The sequence below is a fragment of the Rhamphochromis sp. 'chilingali' genome, assembly GCF_963969265.1.
Source record: "Rhamphochromis sp. 'chilingali' genome assembly, chromosome: 15".
NCBI lineage: Eukaryota > Metazoa > Chordata > Actinopteri > Cichliformes > Cichlidae > Rhamphochromis > Rhamphochromis sp. 'chilingali'.
The window spans coordinates 26,281,228-26,304,618 of NC_137942.1; the positions used below are offsets into that span (position 1 = coordinate 26,281,228).

Genomic DNA, 23,391 nt, shown 5'->3' on the forward strand with positions numbered 1-23,391 from the left:
CTGTTTGGAAGCAGCCAGGAGAAGATAAGCACGGTGTGGTTATAAAGAGATGGACATGGTGGGCGGCAATAATCAGGCAGCCTGTGGTGTTTAAATGATGCACAGTTGGTCCAAAGGGGCCAGAAATGTGGCATGAAAATATCCTTCACATCGTTACATACCGCAACCAGCCTAAACCGCTGGTACAAGACAGAATGGATCCATGCTTTCATGTTGTTCACGCCAAATTCAGACCCTACTATCTGAATGCCACAGGTCAAAGGAGTGTGCCCAGTCGTCTGACCCAACACTGACATTTCTACCCGGAGGACTGCTGCTTTCTGGACATTTTCCCAGTAGATCAACAGCTCCTGATTCACTCAGACCAGCCCATTTGGCACCAGCAACCATGCCACATTCACTTAAATCACCTTCATTCTTCATTCTGATGCTTAGTTTGAACTTCTCCATGTCTACATGCAGTGACCTGCTGCCATGAGATCAGCTGATTAGCTATTTCTATTAACGAGCAGCTGAAAAGATACACCTGAAAAATAACCTCATTTCTTTAAAAACAATCCTGAGTTCAACCTAATCTTTATTCTGAAAACATAATTTCAGATTGTTGGTGCCCGATGATGCAAATTATTTAAATTGCATATTCATTCATGCATATTTTTAACTACATTTTAAATACTACGTTATGAAGCACACATGTTTTTAGTTTCTGATTCAAACAGTTGAATCTATTTCAAAATTTCCACATTACAAAAAAAAAAATCTAATTTCAACGATTTCATCTCACTTTTAATAGTGTGGTTTTGAACATACAGCTGTACGCACTGTTAGTGGCTGATATGAACAATTTTAAATACTTTAAACTGACGTCTAATGCTTATTTGTACAATTTCCTTTTAAACATATACTTGTAGGTGCTTTACAACATATTGTTCTGTTTTTTATTCGCCTGCTTAGTAACAAGAGATTTATTTATTCATTTACTGTTTTATTTACAACATACACTGTATATTTGAGCAAACACTGCAATACCTATTGAAGCAGGAGAAGAGAAGCTGAGAACAGAGGTAAACACTGTGTGAAGGGCCATCAAAATCAAATTAAGACATCAAAGAATCGGCTAAACGCACAGCTAAGAGAATTTATCTCTGAGCATTTGCTTGTGCCCCGCTGGCTGCCTGCCAGTGGTTTGAATAGAAAAGTGAGACAGGAGCAGCTTTGGGAGTCTATTATGAACTTGACACAGCCGAGGTTTTCTACAGTGGATGTGAGCCACTTCACTTTTGAAGGCTGCAGAACAACTTTGTGTGCGGTGAACGTTTTGTGTGTCGACTGTGGTGCCCTAGCTACTGTTTACATTTAATAAAAAAGAAGGGGAAAAAAGATAATGCCTCATATTTAGCTGAGCCAAACTGTCTCCATGGTTACTGGCTAGGGGTTTTCATTCTTGATTCACTTCCTCACCCAGGGCGCTCTTTCGTAGCCCTCCCCCTTCTTTCCCTTTGCTCTTATTACTACATTTAACTCCAGTTTGTCCCCGCGTGGTTTCTTCTTCTCTTTGGGACGATGTCTGCTCCTCCCGCTTCCTGCTCGGTGTCACCCCTGCGTTTATGCCTCCCACACAAAGCCCTGCGATCTCAATGAAAGCCAGACATGCACACTGTACTCATGCTCTGACTCTAAAGAAAACAACTCGTGCCTGTAGCTAGGCAACTCCAAATATGAGTCATCCCACTGCCGCGCCCATCAACTGATCAACACCCCCCCACCGCCGCCGCCACCACACACACACACACACACACACACACACACACACACACACACACACACACACACACACACACACACACACACACACACACACACACAGCTCTGGGTCCTCTTTAAGAAGCGTAGCTGTTAACATTATCTCTGCAGTCTCTTCTAAACTTCATGGTAGCTGCGGAAACACAGCACTGATGATAATGCTGTAAGGACGCAGCCCCTCTCTGGCGTCAGTTGATCTGAACCACAATCTGATGGCATGACTGATATCAGCTCCACACTCACTGCCTGTCGAATGGAGTTGGTGGCAAACTATCGCTGACCGTCTTTCTCAGTTGATCGGTTCAGTTTTTCTCTGCTGACAAAGCCATTAAACAGTCTTTTCCAAGAGCAGGTCTCTCCAAAGGGAGTTTATCAGCAAGTTATTAAAAATGAACGCAGTTTGGAAAAAAAAAAAGCAAAATGCAAATGAATGAAAGGAAGTGGAGTCATTGCAAGTAAAAGCAGGAGTTATGTGGGGAAATATTCTTCCAGTGTGAGTTACTTTTAGCCTCTGACTAATTTTTCTGTCAGCAGATAAAAATAAATGACTTACAAAAAAAGAGGGCAGGGGTCAAATGATCTGAATTTCAGGGATGAAATGGCATCTATCAGAAAGACAGAGCCACATGTGTAGCTGAGCAAATGCATGTCCAGAAAAAAATCAGCTACTCAACTGTATTAGAAGATGAAACATACACAGTTAGCCAGACTTACAGATTAGTAAGTCTACATGATTTCAGTAGGGTTCATAAAATAATGCTTTTCAAATCTTCGGTGACTTTGTGCAATGCAGTGCTGCCCTCTAGTGGACAGAGACGTAAATACACATTTAAGATTCGTGACAGTCAAAACCAGGATCGCTGAAGCGACACAATGCTATTTTAATTTTGGCAATAAGACCCAGATTATTCCGAGACATCACTCACAATCATGTCTATACACAGTGTGTGACCAAATCAGTAAAAAAAACAACCCTCAAGACAAACACGAAATATCTTGTGTGTGTTAAGGAAAGTATATAAATAAGACTAACTAGTAGTATGCTAAATTGATAATATCCCACACGCTATATAACTAGACGGAAAAGGTATTAGATTAGCAGCTGGATGCTAACAGCGCCAACATAAACACTTGGGACAGTAACGGGTAAGAGCGCGTGCCTCTTTGCCAATTAAGGCTAATTAAGTGACCAGGTGCGTTGACAGGAAGTCTACAAAAACACTGCCGCCCTTCATTCCGTCCCAGTGTTTTGGTGCAAAGACAAAAACGCGTATTGGCAATGCATTTCAAACATAAAGGATACTTCGGTGTTGTGCTTATTTACACCATCACAACAATCGCTTTGCCTCTAGTAAGCCGGTGTGAGCCTACTGCGTCCTCCTTCCAATCGAATTCTCCTCCTGATGACAGCAAAGGTCATTTAACTACGGAAAGCAGCAGCAGTCATTCCTCCGGCCCTGACGTCGGAGAGCGGTTGGACCTCGGCTCAAGGCGCGCAGAAGACCTCCTAAACTCTGACGACCTCCACAGCAGGAAAGAGAAACCCAGCAGCAGCCCCGAAGAAAAGCCCGAGAAGAGACTAAGACCCAAAATGGCGTCTTCTTCGGGTCCTACAGGTGTCAGTGACCGTCACAACCCCAGGCAAGCCGAGGACGAGCCGGTTTATTCATATGGAGACTGCAGAGAGGGGAAAATTAAGCACGTAGTTTACGGCAAGTTTGTCATCGCTGGCCAGCTGGAGCCAAACGTCCCAACTCTCGACTACCAATCAGAGTCCTCTGCTTCAGGTAAGCCACTGTCCTGAACTCACCTGACCCCAGGCTCCTCCTCACTGTGCTTGCGTTTTACTTTGCTACTTTAATACTCCCCTAACGAAACCAGTTTGATAATTTTAGTCATTTTTATAAAGTAGTTGGTACATTTTAATCCCTCATGATGATTAGAAACTATTCTACCACTAAAACGAATCTTTTCACTATAAGAGGCATTTTGTGTCCAGTTTTCTTATCCATTAGTTTGCTACATGAAACTCCCAATTTCCCCCTCTTTCACTCACGCACACACACTTTACATTCTGTATAATCCTCACACTAACACCATATTCTCAGAGGTGGTTTGTTTTTGTTTACCAGTCCGGTCTCTGGGAAGCCAGACAAGGCTCAGGGGTCACCGGGTCAGCAGCACAGTGGAGAGCTGGCAGAGGCTGCTCCCTGTGGTGGAGTGTGAGGAGGACGGCATGACCCTCACTGTCAGGAGGAGACGAGCTGCACAGCTCTTGCTGGACCGAGGTGATGCTACACCTTCTGCATGTCTATGCGCTCCAGTAGCCTGGATTTTATACTTGCACTATATTGCAGTGTTTCTTTTTTTTTTTCTTCTTTTTTTTAAGGTTTCTCTTGGGAAACCCAAACAGTTTCTTAATATTAGTAAAATTAAGATTTTGTGTCGTCTATTTGTGTCCCAGCGAATGAATCATCGGTGCCTCTGTCCCAGCTACCACCACAGTGTGGTTATACTCTTCAGACCACATGGAGAGACCTCCGTTTGATGGTTCCATATTACGCTTGTCATGTCATTCAAAAGGTGCGTGTGTCTGTGTGCTACACTTAGATTTTAATTTTTTACGTTTCTTAAAAAAAAATTTGAAACAGTTTTTGTAACTTTGCCTTCAGACGCCACCACAGTAAATTAAGTTACACGATCTAGATGTGATGTCTGTGTTGTGCACTGTGAGCTGTCCAATCAGTTTAGCAGTATAACTCAAAAATTACACAGAAAGTGATTTAAACAGAGTACATATTCTGTTATTAAAATATGTGAAATTTAAATGATCGTTTACATTTTCTTTATGAAACTCTATAACTTTCACGCATCTAAGCAAAATACCTCCAGTTTTGGAATGTTGATAGGAAAATCAGAATAAGTACGACTAACAAACGTACTAAACAGACATTCACTTAAATACAACATCTGTTTCTCATGAAAATCATATCTTTATAACTCCTTTTTGAACTTCTTTGTTCTGGCATTGCTTCAACTCTGCATTCAAACTCTTCCACAGTTTTGCTGCATGCACAGTGGTACACGCATCCAGATTTGAAAAAAAAAACAAAACATTTAAATTAATATTTGCTCTTCTCAAAAGAAGCTGTAAATATTTCCTGGTAGTTGGATTTTTTTATTTATTTTTTATTTTTTTTCTGTCTGAACAAAATTTGTGCCACATTATCTCCACCGTGTTTGACAGATGATGTGGCGTGCTTCAGATCACAAGCCATTTTTCCTCTTCCCATCATTCTGGTACGAGTTCTTGGTTTGATGGGTCTAAAGGTTGTTTTTTGCATAACTGTGCAGGCTCTTTAGATGTCTTATGACAAAGCCTAATGTGGCCATGTTGTTGTGTTTGTATTACTAGGTTTTGTCTTGTCATAAACTCTTTTCTCTTTGTTTTAGACTTTGACAATGACCCGTCTGCTTCCTCCAGAGTGTTCTTGAGTTGCTTAGATGTTGTGCAGTTGGTTTTCTTAACCATGGAAATAATTCTGTCATCATGCACTTTAGTTGTCTTCTGTGGTCTTCCAGGCCCGTTGTTGCAGCTGAGCCAGTCAATGCAGTCATTCTTTTTAACACTGCACCAGATTATTGATTTTTCCACTTGTAAAGTTTCTGCTGTCCCCAAGTCTAAGCAGTTTATGTGGAACCTCTGAAAAATGTTGGACTGTGTATAAAAATGACTGTTATTCCTAAGGAGTTAATGCAATTTTTTTAGTAAAGTTTACACTTCAATCACATGGTTTTTTTTGTTTTTTGTTTTTTCCCCCCTTTTAAAGCCAGAGAGGCAAAACAGCCAAAACTACAAAAAATAATGTAGTGTGTTTGTTTATGGCTGCATTGATACAGTTTTAAGTGTCAAATTATATGAAAAATGTCCAAAACTGGGCTAATTGTTGTTATTTAGAAAAAAAACTGAGTTTTTTGTAAAACCTTCCTCCTTTTGACTGATCAGATGAGTTGTACATTCACGTTAAATAATCTTTGAATCTGGCAAATGTTTATTTTAAAATCCTGAGCATGTATGGTCTAAGGTGGGGTGTTTTTAGCCAAGGGTGGTATAAATGCTCTCTGCTTTTATTCAGGATGGCAGTTATGTGCTGCCCCTGCTATGGAGGGGAACCCCGGTCAAGATGTCCTGTCCAGTCTCTCAGATCAGCCCTCACACTGTGGGGCTATCCTCCCTCTGCTGCTCTTCACATGGGATGACTGTCAAAGTACATGAATCGACTCCTTTGGAGAAGCAGAGAGTAAATGGTAGGCTCCCCTTTCTTTCTATTGGCATCAAACTTAATTTAGATAATAGTTTAGCCTTTTGCCCTCATATGTTGAATCAAATATGAACTTTTATTTCTCTTCTGTCTGCAGTGAGAGGAGATTGGACCCCTCTAGCTCTGTTGGCTGAGCAGTGTGGCTACACTTTGGCTAAGCAAGATGCAGATACTGTAATTGCTGCTCCGTTTATTACATGTGGCATCACAGAAAAGGTGAACTTCAGAGCATACTATACACAAGACAGACTAGACAAGACTCTTTAGCCCATCTGGTTCTCCAGCATAATCATCGTATCTGATGATTACTACATGTGCATATTGTCATTTCCTGTGGTCTTTTAATGTTTTTGTTTTTTCCTCCTCCAGGATGGAGAATATATACTTCCTCTCCAGATAGGCAAGGAAATCTTCACACTTGCCTGCCCTATGTCTTCTCCTGAAGAGCTCTCTGTTAACACTCAGCCTCTGGTCAACAGCCCAGCTCATCTAACCAGGGGGGCAGAAGAACCTATGTTAGGGGCTCAGGAGCCTTTTCCATGGGCCCCTCCTTTCTACCTGGCTCCACCGTACTATCCTCACCCTACATATCACCATAATTATGCCAGTCCTAAAGTACATGCTTCATATGATTCTCCTACTCCAGCATCTTTGACTCCTGAGCCGACTTCTAGCTCTCAGCTTCACCCTCCTGTTGATTTCCAGCCAGATTATCAACCCTACTACGTCTACCAGATGCCTTTCTGGGAGCCGTATGACAGTCCTCCGTCACTCGTTGAAGAAATGGAAGATTTACGTCGGGAGAACCCAGAAAGAAGAAAAAATCAAGAAACTCCTTTTTTGGCGTTCTCTGAGAAGCACAGTGTCACACCTACAGGCTTTCCAGCTCAGCTCGAAGCGCCGCATTTCCAGCCTCTGAGACACGATTTCAATCCATACTACCACTACTACCATCACCCCAAAATCCCCCTTTCTGGCAAACCTCAAAACCCTGATTCAGGTCTGGATGTTTCTCACGAAATCTCTTCAGCTCACTTGCGTAAACATGAATTTTCAGCTTTGGCCCCCAATGTTGAACAGTCTAAGAGCATCAGGAAAGTCACCTTGGACCAGTTCCCTCCACCTGTGTCAGAGACTACCTTTTATCCCTACGCCAAACCGGAAAATGCTAAATTGGTTGACAAAACCCTTGAAACTCATGCTCCTCACCTTCTAAACCCATATCTTTACTACTATTACTTTCCACATATTTCAAGGGTTGAGGCTGAAAGACTGGTTCCATCACATCCCGACATGCCTGGAGAAACAAACTTGTCGAATTCCTCACCACTTCCTCCTTCACAAATTCTTCCAGTAAATGAGCACAACATGAATGCCTACATAAAAGCACACAAGAACTTTGAAAAATATAGCACAGAGCAGATCAAACATCCTAATTTGTCTGCTAAAGTACATTTGGAGCACAATGATGCAAGTCGCTCTGCATCGGTGTCTCCTGCAGTGCTGCCTCCAGTCTCACAAGGTCCCCATCGTAGACTTGAGCCTCAACAACGCCCTCCTCACACTCAATCATTCATCAATCAACTAAATCCTTACCAGTACTACTACCACCCTTATTATCATTACTCTCAGATGTATTACAGACCTGGAAACCAAGTTTCTCCAGCTTCACCCCATCTTCTTCAAGCACCTTCTGCTCCGGCTCAACATCTGACTCCACCTGCACAATCAGTGTATGGTTTTCATAACTGGATGCATAGTCCTTTCTATTATCTATACTACCCATCTAAAGTGCCTGAAGGCAACGAGCTCCATCCTACAGGCAGCATAAACTCTGAAAACAAATCTGCTAAATCTCAGCTTCCCTCAGACTTTGACTATGGCATGATGGCAGGATATTTTAACATCCCTCCGCCACTGCACAATCCTTTCCATAGTTTATATTCACATTATATTACTCAGCAGCACCATAATGAGCAATCTGAGAAACCTGATGAAGATGCGAAAGAGAATCTAGACAAAGTGAGAGGTAAATGATCACATTTAAGGGTTTATCAAGCTTGAATTCCTTGCAGTTTAAATGTTTGGTCTTACAGTTTTAGTTTGACTGCACTGAAATGTTGTGCTTAAACAGAAAACCAGTGTTTTGACTTCAGATCACCACCACAAGGGGGCAGGAAACCCTCGGCCTAATGTTGTGGCTGTAATTACACACCTGTATTGCATATTTTCCATCTCATGCTGCTGAGTCATCCATAAGAAGTTCTCCTTGTTTTGTTTGCTTTCCTCTCAGATTACCTCGAGGCCCACACGTACACGCCCTCCGCCTCACCCTGCGGCCTTGGATCTGTGTCAGATACTGATTGCAGTAACTCTTTAGGCTGCTGTTCAAACACTGTGAAGGGTAAGTCTCACACAATACAAAGCTTGTAAACACTTGTCTAAAAGGATGACGACTGTAAAGGGGGAAAGCAAATGACTAATGCAACGACTCTCAGGCTTGAAGCCTTAAATAAGTATTTGATCCCCAAGCAAAACATGACTTGGTGCTTGGTGGTGAGATCCTTGTTTGCAAGCACAGCGGCACAATGTTTCTTGTAGTTAGCAGGGGATCCAATAATTATTTCCCACTCTGTATGTGTGTCGGCAGGCTGTACAGTGGGACAGTACTGCGTCTTTGCGGTGCCTGACTCTGTAGTACAGCCCACAGTTGCTCCTCCGGCTCATTCCCCTGAGGACATTAATGCTTCCTGCACGCTGCAGAGGTTGACCCCTGATCTTGACATCTACATTGTACCTCTGGATGGCTGCGGAGTAAACAAACATGTAAGGCACATTCCTATGTTATCACATCATGTAGACCCCCCCACCCCCCAAAAAGAAGGAAAAATGGACAAACACACGCCACTGTTGCAGAATAAATTAAAACTTTTTAAAATATATATATATATATATATATATATATATATATATATATATATATATATATATATATATATATATATATATATATATATATATATATATATATATATATATATATATATATATATATATATATATATATATATATATATATATATATATATATATATATATATATATATATATATATATATATATATATATATATATATATATTTATATTTATTTGATAGATGCTTGGCGAGACGGTGGTTCATCTTTTGGAAGTTCGAGGTTTACATCCTTACCAAAACGGCAATTCTGCACATGAAAGTTCTCCTTTAAGGTATGTCACTGCTGTTTACAGGAAACTTGCTTTTGTAACAATTGCCAGCAGCCTTGTAGTACTTAGCTTTAAGCATTCAGCTGTAGCAGGAAAGATTGTTTTCTCTTAAATATTCGCCGTTTCTGCAAAATCCTTCTGTGGTTTATACTCCCGTTTGTCTGAAGGTTGTCAGACTTCTGATTTGACCTCAACATGACCCTGCTTGTGTGCTTGGACAAGGATACAATATTTAAACTGTTTGAATAGTAACTTGAAATACCTTGATAATGCTATACTGGATTCTATCTGGACTTTGACTTTCATGAGCTACAATTATCGAAATGAATCAAGTTTTTCCTACTTGTACAAAAGTTTACCTTTTTTGTTTGGGAAATATTTTTTACTTTTTGGTGATTTATAACAGGAAGTGAGGAAAAGCAAAGTCATTGTTCTGTGGTTTGTCAACAGTTTGAGCAAATGTGTTCAATCTTTCTCAACCAGTGTTTTGTGGGGAAATTTAAAAAAAAAAAAAAAAGTACTTGCTATTTGTCCACAGGTGTCCAACATGGAGGCAAAGTGTTTTCAGCTTTAATCCATGTCCACCATTTTTGATGCCATGACAATCGTCCAATCTTTAAACTGTTCACTTTCAGCTGACAGATGGAGGGTGCTGATTCCAACACATTGATATTTTTTTTAACTATATTTCCTTTAATGACAAATTGCAACATGAAAGAGAAGTACCTCGTTTTATATCATTTCTCATCCCTATTTAAAACTCTCAGCTGTCGATTGGTTCAATAGGAAGTGAAAGATGAAAATGACTTAGTCTCAGCTGCTCAGAAAAGATGCCTCCCCCAGCTGTTATGACACTCATCAAAATCTCATAAATATTAGATCTTCACAACTGAATTATGTACCTGGCCCACTGCACAGTGGCCATTCTGTATTTTCTCTGTGGTGGTAAATGTTTTTCCACGGCTTCTGTATTTACATAGTCACTTGCTTCTTGTGTGGCGCACAGTTTGACACCAAACCAGCTGCCTTTAGGTAAATAAGATACCAGGATCTTGTAAAAGGCTTTCTAATCTCACAAGTGCGCCATCAAGGCTTCATCCTCAGCTTGTTCTTGTTTCCATTATGTTCTCTTTCATTTTGTTTTTGTTCTTTAAGCAGTGCTTTGATCAACAGCTGCTTTTCAAATGTGTATTGTTTCAAAAAAATTCGTATGTGTCAGTCTCCTTCCCTCCACAGGTTTATGGTGGGATGTAGTTCCTCAGCAGATTCTCCAGGTGAAGTGAAGTTTCATGTGATGGATGAACAGCCTCCTCTTCCTCTCTCACAGCCAACACCAGCCGCTGTCACTGTGCAACTGAGAATTGCCGAAGGTAATTTTTCTTTAACATCTGTGTTCTGTTCAAGCACCAGATCATAGCGTGGAGCCAGTAGGCAGAGTATTCTTAAACACTTAAAGCGTTTTTCTTTTTCCCTGCAGATGAGTCTTTCACCAGCTACCACCCTGAAGCTCACCTCCCTCTCAGCCTCTTGCAGGGCAGAACAGTTTATGTGGAGGTTAGCCTGAAGGACCCCTCAGAGTCCACACTTGTGCTGCTGGTTCACTCCTGCCTGGCTTACACTGACGCTCCATATCCCAGTGGGATTCTTGTTTATGATGGGTATGTTTATACAAGGAGGAAAATGACGTCCTCATAGATGGTCTTGTTGTTCATATTGCTGGCTGCCCCAGTAACCATTTAACATGATCAGTGGTTTAGTGTGCTCGGGGATATGGACACACTGCATGAAACTGTAGTTGTATTAGTAAGTACTAATTTTCTAGTTAATTGCAAAACAGTTTCTCTGTGGTTGTTCATGTTAAAGGACACGTGTTTAACAGTATAAACGGCCATTTTAATTGTAAATTTGATAGCTGTGCCAGCAATTTAAGAAATGCCATTGACTTTGCAAAGCTTGCTAATCAATTAGTGCACTAATAGATGCCAGTCATGCCTCTGCAAGTAGATGAGTATGAGGTTAAAACCTGTTCCTGAAAGCTGCGTGAAACCCGCAAAATATGCAAAGAAAAAAACAAAACAAAAATCTTAACCATCTTGGAGGAAATGATTGGTGGATTTTTACTAAAGCCTCGTGTCACAAATTCCACTTTCCACAATTCAAACTCAGTCAGGTGGGCATTACTTAGTAACACAGTGTGTGGATGTTTGTACTGCTTTGATTTTAAAGCCGCCATGATCTTTTTAATGAAGATTTGCGTTGTCTTGCCAAAATTACTGCTGACTCTGTGTGAAGGCAACCTTGCAGCCACAAATCTCCAACATTAAAGAAGGGGGCTTCTTTAATGCCAGTTGTTGGTCAGTCTTTGGTTGTAAAGGCATGTCACTGTTATGTCGTTCAGCTGCAGCAGCCTGGGGGTTTTGCAGATGCTTCCGACCTCGGACTTGCAGGTCCGGAAGATTGCAATTTACAGCTTCCTCTCGCTTCCACCACACATGACTAAAGGGGGCTCCCTCCGAGAAGACCCAGAGGTATTTCACACCTAAGATGCACACAAGTAAACAGCTGTTTGTGTATAAGTTACATTCATGTTCAGGCCCAGTGCAGATAAGTGAACTCGGGTAGTAATGCTATTGTTTTTGGTTTTTCTTTCCCTCCTCACTCAGATCCACTTCTTGTGCCTGACAGAATTGTGCTCTGATGACTGCACCCTAAGATGCCTCGAAGGTAAGACCATAAAGAGAAATGAAACACTGGGCAGCTTGTTCATTTAAAAGTATAAAAATACTTGTTCCAATTTTGAAAAGTTTTGATTCCTGACTGAAAATTGTTTTAATTTAAACACTCGTTAATAAAATCTGATATCTGCAGACTTCTAGATAAACAAGGTTTTCTAACTTTTCATTCTATACGTCACCCAAGTAGACGATGAAGCGATAAGGATTCAGTGGTTGAAAATTTGCTAACAAATGTGCAGGAAAACCTCAGAACATGATGACGCAAGTTGACATTTACGTTGTGTAATGTGGTAATAGTCAAAAACAGAGGGGCCAGGTGAGACTTAGCTCATCGCATCTAAATAAACGCCTTCTTTGGAAAGAATGATGAACTTGAAGCGAAGAACGAGCTCTAAAGAATCACTTGTTCAGTGTGGTGGAGGCCGTGTTGTAGCATGACTGTGTATATGTAGCGCTAAAGGAACTCGACGTTCCATTGAGATTCAGTCTAATGCTCAACCTGAACGGCACTTCTTAAACTACAAAGGCCAAGGCACCGCTGGGTACTGATGGGCGATAACTAAACACGTGAACCCGGTAAATAAAAGAATGTGCCTAAACGGGGAAGTTGGTCTCAACACTTTTCACTACCTGAGGCAGAAAGTTTCAAAAACAAACAGGACCTGAAAGCATCTGAAGCCAAATGTAAAAATTCTTAAGTTTTTTTTGGTTTTTTTTTTTTTTTTTTTTTTTTTTGTCAGTTTCCTTGAGCTTCAGCAGTCGTTGACGCCAGAGGGTTTACAGCCGATTACTGATGTTGCCTAAGTTTGTGTATCAAATCATTTTTCACTCTGTGAAAACATAACAAAGTGGGGGGGAAATGGCAGAAATCTGTCATTTTTAATGGTAAATGGCCTGTATTTATAGCGCTTTACTAGTCCCTAAGGACCCCAAAGCACTTTACACATCCAGTCATCCACCCATTCACGCACTGGTGATGGCAAGCTACATTGTAGCTACAGCCACCCTGGGGCGCACTGACAGAGGCGAGGCTGCCGGACACTGGCGCCACCGGGCCCTCTGACCACCACCAGTAGGCAACTTCCGATTACAAGGCGAACTCCAAACTCTTGAGCCACGATCGCCCCATTTTAAATGTAATATTTTTCTCAAACCCTTAGTTAATATCCAAAAAAACTAAGAGGATGGGAAATGCTTTCAGATTCTAGTCTGCTGAAATCACAATGATGCAGACTTGCACATTATGTACTTCCTGTTCTAACACATTGCAAAGTTTTCTGTTTGATCCGTGAGGGGCTTGTGACCTTGCTGCCATTGTTGTTGCAAACCACATGCAGTAACAATACCCAGATGGGTCGTTGCGCTGGTTATTTGGTGGTTAAACGAGCCAAAAGTACAATTCTGAGACATTACACCAAAGCCAGAAGCCTTACCAGTTTTGTTTTTTTTGTTTTTTTTTAAATATAAAAGAGGTTAAATACAAAAAGTGGAGGGTGGCATGATTTCCTGCTCCGCTGTCATTCTGCGATAAACTTAAAGTTGTAAAGCATGGTGTGATCAGTAATGTAGCTACATAAATTATCCTTGGAGCTCATATTACTGGAGTTTCCATTCACAGAAACCACCTGGTCAGGTTTCACACAGCTACCCAGTGTTCCTAATAAAGTGCTCAGTGTTTCTCATTTATTACGTGAAATGACTACATTAACATTTTTTTTTCCTCCACAGGTCCAAACACTGGTGTGTAAGCAACGAAATAAAGAGTATTACACAAGTGCAACTTGATTTTTGTCGCTTAATGGAAACGAGTGTCTCTGGAGGTTTTGCTTCTATAACTAAATAGTACAAATAAGTAGTACAGGGCAAGAAAACAAGTGACAGACAACTGGAGGCATTTAGCCTTTGAAATTTATTTATTTTTTTTTATCAGCAAGACGGTTAACATTGTGTCATTTAAAAAAAAAAAAAAAAAAAAAATGTTAACAAGCAAAATACAAAGGAATGAAATGTGAGCTTATTTTTTTTTCCCTTTTCTCAGGATGAAAGCTTTTAAGCTTTTACAGAAACAAGTCTTCTGAAGCATTGAGTCTGGAATGTTTAAACAGTTTGACCTAAAACTGAACCTCTCGGGTACCTGGCTGTCTTTTTTGCTGTTCTTGTTTTTTTGACCTGCTCTTTGGCCCTCTGCAACCTCTACCAGAAATCTAAAAGGAATGCACTTCTTAACAATACTCTAGTATACAGCCACTAAAAAGTAATGTGAAATTGAAGCTCACATTAGAGCGATGACACCCACCATGCTACACCTTGCTGTAATTGGACCTCTACTATAACAAAGATGATACACTGACTCCCTTTTAACAGTCATGACTCACCATATCCAGTGACTTTTACTGTGTGCAACAGACACAAACTATTAGTTTTAGGGTCACATGAAGGGGGAACGATTCTCAAAATTAATAATAATAATGAAAATGTGGAGATTTTCTTTTTTTTTTTTTTTTTTTTTTTTTTTTTTTTTAATTCTATAGACTGCCTCATTGAGTTAAGCTGATGAAACTTGTGTTTTTTTTGGTACAACATCTGTACTGCATAAGTGTGACCATAAATGTCCTTGCATCGGTCCATCTCAAGCTATTTCATTTTAACCAGATGCATCTTTCTGCACCTTCAGCGTCCGTATGCTCATGGCCACGTTGTTTCTCTTCCCCCTTTAACGTGGCCCTAATACTCATTCATAAATAAACAGCGTAACTTTTCAGGAGAAAAAATGTTTTAAAAAAAATAAAATTCATGTTTTACCAGCTGAATTTGTTAATGTGTTCTCATGGCTGGGTTTGGCCACAATAATCTAGAGGCCTGTCAGGTTAGTGCACATGTTACAGGATTTATTAAGCTAAATGTCTAAAAAAAAAAAAAAACCCCCAAAAAAACACCTTTTAATCAAAATATGGTTCTGAAGTAATGTAATCATAGCTAAAGGAAAATATGTAAACACTGATGTGCTGCTTGTATGTAAAGCAGTGGCCTTTGACAGGAAGTGGTTAAGGGTGTAAAACCCTAATCCGCCTCTTAGTACACATTTGAGTAGTACACTGTCCTCTCCTGATGGGCATTCTTGAGCTGGTTCAGGAGAACTATGGCGCAGACCATGGCCACCATCTGTTGTGCAGACAAAGGAGGAGGGCAAGTAAAGAGCAGGGATGGGATAAAGAGCTATGCAATGACCAACCCACTACATCATCCCGAGAACTGAACCAGCAACAGGTGAAAGAGTGTGAAGGAGGCTAGACCTTCCAGCCACAGCAATCAGATAGCACGCAGCTACAGAAGTGTTTGAGAAAGTGTGAGAGAGAAGTCGAAACAAACAGGACAAATCCAACCCTGTTGATATACTGGCCGTGTGTGTTTAAAGGCACTAAAGTAAAGATTGAAGAGTTGACTAGTGGTGGAGGGAATATTCAGAGCGCCAGAGGGTTTCTTATACTGTTTTGCCAGCAAATGTCAATCCTTCTGCAGATGAAGCAACTTTGGTGATTTAAAAATGTGAAAACTCATTTGCTAAATGCTGTGATCTGCTGTCAAACCTGTCAACTGTAAGCTGAGTCGTGTGTGTGTTAGGTTGGATTTCTCCTATAACTGCTAATGATAAAAATTTGAGACAATGCTGAGAGCAGCAGATAGAGTATGTGTAATTCACACTAAAGCAATGTGGAGTAAAATCAAAATGGCGAGAAAAGCGCAGTGAGAATGAAGAGTGCACTAAGCATAAGCCACAGGGATGTTGGCTGCGCTGAGAGGAGTGAAAAAGACCGGCTCCTGGTCAGCACGTGTGCTGGTGACTACTTCATGCTGAGCTGGCAGAAAGTTAGCCTGAGTAGAAGTGGTCTGAGTCAGGATAATGTACTGAGGTGTTGAGGCAGAAACGATCTTTCTGCTGAGGGTAATGCTGCAAATCAGAGCAATGAACTTTGGAATGATTGGGGAAATAAAATGAGAAGAAAAAGTTCGAAAAGGGAGGGGAAAGAAGTATTTAAGAGAGAAGAGTGCAAAGTGATTAATGTATGGCCATTGACATGAACAACAATATAGAACCTTTAGTACTGTGTATAGACTAATAGTAACAGGAACAACAGACTGTGCTATCTTCTTCCCTACTATTTGTAGCATTTGCCAACTCATTTGAAGCTTTACTTGTTGCAAAGTAAACATGCATTATTTGCCTACCAGGAGCACTCCAGTTCCAACGAAGATGCCCATCATCATTGGTGCTTTACCGATAAAGACATCTGCAATGACGCCAGGACAGCTCTGCAGGAAGACCGAACAAACTGAGCATCTAGTACAGTACAGCTGAGTGAAAGAGGTAAAGCAGTGGTGGCAGGACCACTGTAAACGGCTTCATTTATTGGCACCAACTTACATCCATCTTGATGCGTTCAAAAAACCCATCTGGTTCGGGGCAGGTCTGCTTAACGAGCTCTATTATGGAGACGCCAGTTAATCCACAGCAGTGAAGCTGCAAAGCAGGCAGATGAAGGAAGAGGTGAAGGGAGGCAAAAAACAAGTCTTAAACACTACCCTGCGCAGCCCTGTGGAGAAACTAAACACCTTTACTGCTTCCACAGGAATTGATGGAAACAGCTGACAGTGACGTCTTCTCGGTGTGTATCAGCCATATAACTTGTATGCATAAAGCAGAAAAGACTTGAGTATACAGGAAGTAAGAGTTAAAATTTAGTATTAGGTAAAAATGAAAAACAGCAGCTTATATACGTACAGTGTTGTGGATGAAGGTGAGTGTGACAGCAATTCCTGGGTCTTGATTGGCCACATAGATAGTATACAAGCTAGCATAGAACTCGGCAAACCTGAGTCCAACCTTTAACATGAGAGATCAAAACACAATCTTATGGTCAGGACATACTGGACACATTAATTGATTTTCATCCCTTTTATCAGTATTTTCTCTCACCTCATTGCTTTTAATGTTGACAAGCACTCCAACAACAACTACCAGTGTAGCCAGTATGGCCAGAAGGGCGGAGAACTGAAGGGACAGGAAGAACTCTGTTAACTTAAACACTTTTAAACACATAGGAACAGGAAGTGAAACAGCTTTTCCAGTTTTATGTGGGTGCATCAAGAGAAGACGAGGCTTAACATTGCAGTAAATTCTAACAAGGACCTGTTTCAAGCTTGACAAAATGTTCAAATTCCCTATCCCTTCCTTGCATCTGGGATTCTTCCTGCAGGTTTGATACAGCCTGAAGATTTCAGAGCAAAACATTTAACTGGTACTGGACATCCATTAATTTCCTTTAACTTTAACATCCTTAAAAACCAAGAGGGCTTGACCCGAGGATGTAATTTACAGTTAGGACACCGTACATTTGCACAGCAAAGGGGAAAAAAAACAGCCAAGAAAACAGAGGTCACTGTGTGATTATTGCCAGTTGCCTGTTTCGTCAGCGTGATTACACACAAAGTTACAAAATATCCTCTGTCAAGGCCAACTGGGCAATACACTTCACACGATGCAATCAAATGTTCTGTGTATCTGAACCTGGATAAAGGTCTGAATCAAAAGGCCAAATGTTTAAGTGGTTCAAAAACCTCTGCATCATATAAGATGCTCAAAAGGTGCTTGCACACTCCTGTGTTTCAGACCTCCCAAAAGTAACTACAGCTTTCAGCAAGATGTGAAGAAACAAATTCTGCAACTTTATGTGCAAAACATCTGCATGTTGTGTTGAAGAGACATCAACTTAAGTTGAGCTCGAGCTGTGCTGTACTTTTGATGTAATACCAATCTAAACCAAAAGATGGAGCAGTGTGGTCTTTTGGGTGGTTAAAAGAAATAAACGACCAGATTCTTTTCTTTTATCCAGCTGGCCAAACTTTCTTATCCATATGTTGGCCTTCTGTCTTTAAAAGAAAGCAATTAGCTAGCTTTCTTGAAGTTCCTAACTTCGGTCATTGAGGCTAACAATTATAAACCTCTTTTAATATTTAAAGTCATGATATTCTAGTGCATGATCCAAGAATGGAATTGCACAATTCAATGCAGTTGCGCGAAGACCTTGTCTGATTGGTGGGGTTGGGACAGTTTTGCATTGCAAATCTCTAAACTTTTAGCCGTGCAGCTCCTGCAGACCAGAGACACACGCCAACCTTTCTGCACTATTTCTACACTGTGTTTAGACTCAGATAGGATAAAATATTTGCACTCATGCTAAAAACCTTAGTAGGCTTACTGATCTGGCAGCAATAAGGGGAATCAATGGGGAACCAACTATATAAACAGAACCAATAATGACAGTAGCATCAATAAAAACAAAGCTTTTGGTTTTTACCACAATGCTACGCTCGGCTTTTGTTTGACTTTAAACAAAGTCGGCTTTTAACACTTAGTATGCCACATGATGTTAACCTGCCTTGTATCTCATATCATCTTTGACTATTTGACTATTTGACTATTTGACTGATGGGGGGAGCAGAAGCTCTGTAAATAGCCGTCCTTCCTTCCTTCCTGTTTCATTGTGTCATCGATGAATGGAGAAGACTGAGTACTCGGAGAGCAGCTTATTAATTACTTTCCTCTGGCACTCTGACTTGTCTCTGTGGTTCCACAGAAATTATGTTGTAACAACTTGTTGAACTTGATGTACACGTTAGAATCAAGGATCTGATCTGAATAACGACTTTACACAGATTTTACCATTTGCACCAGCATGTAGGTGATGCATGTGCTCTAACATTTAAGCACCATTTCCAGCATTCACCTTAACCTCTGATGCTGGCACTGGGGTGGTTTTAAAACGTTTCACCGTCTTCCTGTTAAACACAGATAAAAGCCTGAACAGTAACGTTAAAATTTGCCATAAAGTTAATGAATAAAGGAGTCCTCCAGGAAGCAGCGGGGTATTTAAGCTTGTTCTGAACATGTCTTTGCAGGGCACTTCTTGTTCAGGGCGGTTTTTTTTATTTTATTTTATTTTTATTTAATGACTCCTAAGAAACGAGACCAAATGGGATTACTAGGGGTATACTAAACGTTACTAACACATTTTTGTTTTGGTTTCTCTGACTAAACCTAAAAAGCAACCTAAAACTTTCCCATAACAGTTAAAAGGTGTAACCACTGTGCGACACAGGGTTTTGTGTTCACAGCACAGGAAACAGCTGGTCTGACACCCATCTTTACGGAAAAGTGAGACTGTAAGCCAACATGCATTACCCATCAAAACAACTCACCACTTGCAGAGCGCATCTCTTCTCGTTGCAGGCACCGTAGTCTCCAAACATCACCACAAACAGCATCACTGCCCCGAGAGCGATCAGCACAGTCACACCTGTTAACAAAACAGAGCGGGAAAGAGGGCCGTTTCTGTCTGTTAAATATGCATCGGAGCAAACTGTACCATCGTGATTCTTCGACCTAATAAATGCACCGACCCATAACAAATGCGCTGGAGCTTAATTCCTCCACATGGAAGATCGCTCTTGTGTTGTCGCTGAACCTCAACCACAAACCAAGTCCAAGGAAGGCAAACCCCACCACCTGTCACATGAGGAAATAAAACCAGGACAAAAGTGTAATGAACAACATTCTTGGTTACTTTCACATCTGGTTACTGAAATATAGGTTTTTAGGGTCTATATTTATAAACCATGCTGTGTGACAGATGAGTGTTTTTCACACTGTGCAGAACAGCTGGCAGAGGGGACAAACAACCAAGAAATTGGCATTTCAGGCATTTAAGACAGCTTTCTTCTGATTGGCTGTCCCTCGCAAGCATAACATTTACACGGGATGTGGGCGGGACTGATGCTGTGATGACCACATTAAGGATTTTGCTCTCGTTGATGTCATACAGAACCAAGAAGAACAGTTAAAATAGAAAAGTTAAACCATTTAGTATTATAGTATAAAGTATTATTTAGTATTTTATCCAATACCATAAAGTTCTCTCACTTTGTTTTTTTGATTGTCAAGCATACCAACACTGGCACTGAAACCTGCTACAAATGTTGCAATAAGACAGAGTTTATAGAATTAAAGAAGTTGAAAATGTCGCAGTGATACCATGTTGTATCAGTCTTTTTGTCCGGCACTCAAAAGATTTTATTTTTAAATATTTACATTTATTACATATAATTTACATATCGTGTTTCATAGAAACATGTTTCAGGTCTTGTTTGGTCACAGAACGATGTGATGGCTAAATGAGGCCGACAGGATTTTACTCACAACTCTGGAAGTGGTGTCAGGAGACGAGGTGGAGGAGGGTCAGAAAGAAACAGGTGAAAGCTGAGATTGAGGACATACCAGCTTTTGAGGAGCCTTAGTGGGGACTACATGATTCAAAGTCTATTATGGACTTTGAAGTATAGTGTAAGCTAAGACTCTGACGTGGTGGCATTTGGTTTCTCAGTTGCTGCACAAAACACCGAGGTGTGAAGGGTAATCATCTATCCGCGGCAGCATTGTTCATGCTGTTTAGGAAAGTTTTCACTTCTTCTTTTCAGACGGCTTTATTCTTCTTCCACTCATCGGAGATACTGCCTTATTTTAAAGAGTCTGTACAATTTAACCTCACATTTCTGAAATCCCACTAAATAGCTAAGAACAAAAATGAATTGGTGGGTCTTAATTTGATCCAATCCCATACAACTCCTATTTTGTTATTTTTGTGACTATTAATACACACACACACACACACACACACACACACACACACACACACACACACACACACACATATATATATATATATTTCAAAAATTAAATACTGTTGGGTTCCTATCAGCTTATAGATGTGCCAAGCACACAGTTTACACTGATGGTAAAGGTGATTCCTGAAAATGAAAGTAACCTCTCTTGGTATCCTAAGAAACGAAACCACAAGGAAACCTGGTGTTGTTCCAAAAAGTGATCGTGTGCAAAACAGTCTACGTTTCTACGTGGGTTGTTTTTTTTAATTTTGTGTAATGTCTTTGCTTATATCAGTAAACTAACTGTAGCCAATGTGATTTATGGGATTATAAGTAAAATAAATGACCTGTTTTGTAAGTATCTGTAAGACTCTTTTATTGTACCCACATTGTAACCATTCCAGTCCAGACCACCTGTAATATCTTTGGAGAACTATTGTTATATTTATTGCAACTTGAAATGTGTTTTACAGATTAGAGTCCAACAGTTCATTAATAGAAGTTCAAATTGTTTGGCAAATACCAGAAACCACTTTTTGGCACAACACCCCTGTTTCATCGCAAAATTACAACTTTTAATCCTTCATGTAAAAAAACAAACGCCTTTTTTCTGCCCGTTTATCTCAAGAATTGATCACAAAACAGGCGAAAGAAAACGAAAGCCATGCTTGGCCTTTCCCTCTACCCTCCCGTAATTAACCACGCAGTATTAAAATCGAGCCGGACTTACCGCGAAGATGATGTTGAAAATGATGAGGATATATTTGCAGAACAAGCCACATCCATCCAGAGCCATGATGATGATGATCAGCGGATCGTTGAGCTGGACACACGGTGAAAGTCTGTAAAGTGCAAAAAGCAGAATTCCCTCACCACTCCGAGCAGGCCTGGCAGATTATGCGCATTTAAAAATACAATACAAACGTTTTCTGTGCTGCTGTGTTAGTTTCTACTATTTCACTCTATTTAATCCGTTAATGCGCATTAAGCAGCCAGTATTGCGTTTAAAAGGTTTAGTAGTCTTTTTGATTTCAAATAGATCACAGCGTGGCAGAAACGCTCGCTGCGAAATCATCTCCCAAACCAATCGATCAATACCTTTATCGATGTTTGTCTGCCTGATCGGTCAGCTCAGCAGGTGGGAAACGAAACAACTAAATCTTGAACGCTGCTGCGTGTGGTTTTCCAAGACTCGATCTGCGTCACGCTCCGCCTCTTCGTCCTCGCTCGGTCTTCTCATTGGGCAAACCACGTGAGTGACACATGCTTTGACCCATGAGAAGGCGCAGCAACGGATCTGTTTTAGAAGAAGAAGAAAGAAAAGGAAACTTAGGGAGAAACGAGAGTTAAAACGACAGCGATAGTGTGATTTACGCATACCAGCAAACAGACCGTGACTGTTTGCGTCATTTAAAATGTTCTAATTTTGCATAAACATAAAAAAAAAAAACACGAAGAATAGGGATCTAAGCTTTTTTTTGTCTATTACAGTTATAATCTTTCTTATTTCTTTTTTTTTCTTGTTTTTTTGGGTGGGGAGGAGTCCCACACAGCACACGTGTGGCTTCCGTTCTGTGCACACAGCAAAATACAAAAATAATACCAAATATCTGACAATTGTGTTCTCCAGATTTTATTGCTTTATGCCACCCGTGTCAGTTCTCAGTTATCCAGTAATACAGATTAAAGATTAGGACAAATGTAACATATGCCAGTCTAAAGAAATCTCAACCTGCTTCATTAAAGAGGACATGAAAGACGCGAAATCGATCAATGTAGAGCAGTGTCACAAACCACGGAAGCCCCAGAAAAGTGCAATCAAACGATGAGTTTATTAACACACGCGAGAAAACATCAGCATATGTCCTCTGTAGTGATGTGCGGATCGATCCTGAAATATCGATTCCTCCGATACCAATCATTTATGTTCTAGAATCGATTCTCACATTAAAATATCGATATTTTAGTAATTTAGAGTAAATTTGTAGTTTATCATTAACAGGAACACAGTGGAAAGAAACTATAACATTCGGATTGCCTACATTCAAAGGAACTACTTCCTCTTCCGCCTTTCATAGTCATGTACGAAATACGGCTGTATAAATGTCTCGCAGCCCCTTGGCGTGCGCACTCACAACAATGGCTGAGCGTAATTGTGCGGATGTATTTTACCTCCACAAACAGCTGAGCCGTGGTTTGCAATAAATGTGGCAAAAAAAGTGAGGTGTTGTGGCCATACTTGCCAACCTTGAGACCTCAGAATTAGGGAGACATTCAAAAGGGCTGTTTGGGCGGATAAATATATTTTACAGGGTTTATTTATCGGATAAAATACGTTAAATGTCACCGTTATTATTGGCCGGCCCGGAAACAGCGGGGGTGTCCAAATTCAGAGGCTGCTTCCACCTGAGGACCGGCCTTCGCGGTCTAAAGAAAGCCGGGTAGTACGTCACGAGCTCCCTCGGTGGAGTGAAACTCTGCCGTCTGCTCCTTGCTGTCTAAAATATAACCGGACACTGACGTAAACTCTTCTGTTTAATCAGTTTTCTGTTTGACGTTTATTCAG

The 23,391-nt window shown here is 40.6% G+C and overlaps 2 protein-coding genes across 4 annotated transcripts; one reads left to right on the forward strand and one right to left on the reverse strand.

Moving 5' to 3' along the window:
* Window positions 1-149: 149 nt before the first annotated feature.
* On the forward strand, window positions 150-14,629 carry LOC308411747 (uncharacterized protein). Of its 2 annotated transcripts, XM_080905761.1 has the most exons (14): window positions 150-3,590; window positions 3,936-4,091; window positions 4,268-4,386; window positions 5,940-6,111; window positions 6,223-6,341; window positions 6,495-8,154; window positions 8,419-8,529; window positions 8,776-8,951; window positions 9,284-9,375; window positions 10,609-10,742; window positions 10,850-11,030; window positions 11,771-11,900; window positions 12,036-12,096; window positions 13,836-14,629. In XM_080905761.1, the coding sequence occupies exons 1-14, from the start codon at window positions 3,083-3,085 to the stop codon at window positions 13,853-13,855; spliced, it is 3,639 nt and encodes a 1,212-aa protein (XP_080761887.1). In that variant the 5' UTR covers window positions 150-3,082; the 3' UTR covers window positions 13,856-14,629. The 2 variants fall into 2 exon arrangements, with proteins under 2 accessions (XP_080761887.1, XP_080761888.1); XM_080905762.1 differs by lacking the exons at window positions 3,936-4,091; window positions 13,836-14,629 and having other exon boundaries at window positions 12,036-12,751.
* On the reverse strand, window positions 14,591-22,061 carry cd9r (CD9 molecule related). Of its 2 annotated transcripts, none has more exons than XM_080905764.1 (9): window positions 21,924-22,061; window positions 21,556-21,667; window positions 19,566-19,671; window positions 19,365-19,462; window positions 17,083-17,157; window positions 16,888-16,989; window positions 16,531-16,626; window positions 16,335-16,418; window positions 14,591-15,269 (listed from the first exon to the last, which is right to left on the reverse strand). In XM_080905764.1, exons 2-9 carry the CDS (start codon window positions 21,619-21,621, stop codon window positions 15,180-15,182), a joined length of 717 nt encoding a protein of 238 aa, XP_080761890.1. In that variant the 5' UTR covers window positions 21,622-21,667; window positions 21,924-22,061; the 3' UTR covers window positions 14,591-15,179. The 2 variants fall into 2 exon arrangements, with proteins under 2 accessions (XP_080761890.1, XP_080761889.1); XM_080905763.1 differs by having other exon boundaries at window positions 14,591-16,076.
* Between the last annotated feature and the right edge of the window lie 1,330 nt (window positions 22,062-23,391).

Coding starts and splice junctions, on each gene's coding strand:
- LOC308411747 (XM_080905761.1), top strand. CDS start 3,083: ATGCATTTCAAACATAAAGGATACTTCGGTGTTGTGCTTATTTACACC. Junction 10,743..10,849: donor GCAACTGAGAATTGCCGAAG/GTAATTTTTCTT, acceptor TTTTCCCTGCAG/ATGAGTCTTTCACCAGCTAC. Junction 12,097..13,835: donor CACCCTAAGATGCCTCGAAG/GTAAGACCATAA, acceptor TTTCCTCCACAG/GTCCAAACACTGGTGTGTAA.
- cd9r (XM_080905763.1), bottom strand. CDS start 21,621: ATGGCTCTGGATGGATGTGGCTTGTTCTGCAAATATATCCTCATCATT. Junction 19,463..19,565: donor CTCCAGCGCATTTGTTATGG/GTCGGTGCATTT, acceptor TTTTGTTAACAG/GTGTGACTGTGCTGATCGCT. Junction 16,627..16,887: donor TCACCTTCATCCACAACACT/GTACGTATATAA, acceptor CCTGCTTTGCAG/CTTCACTGCTGTGGATTAAC.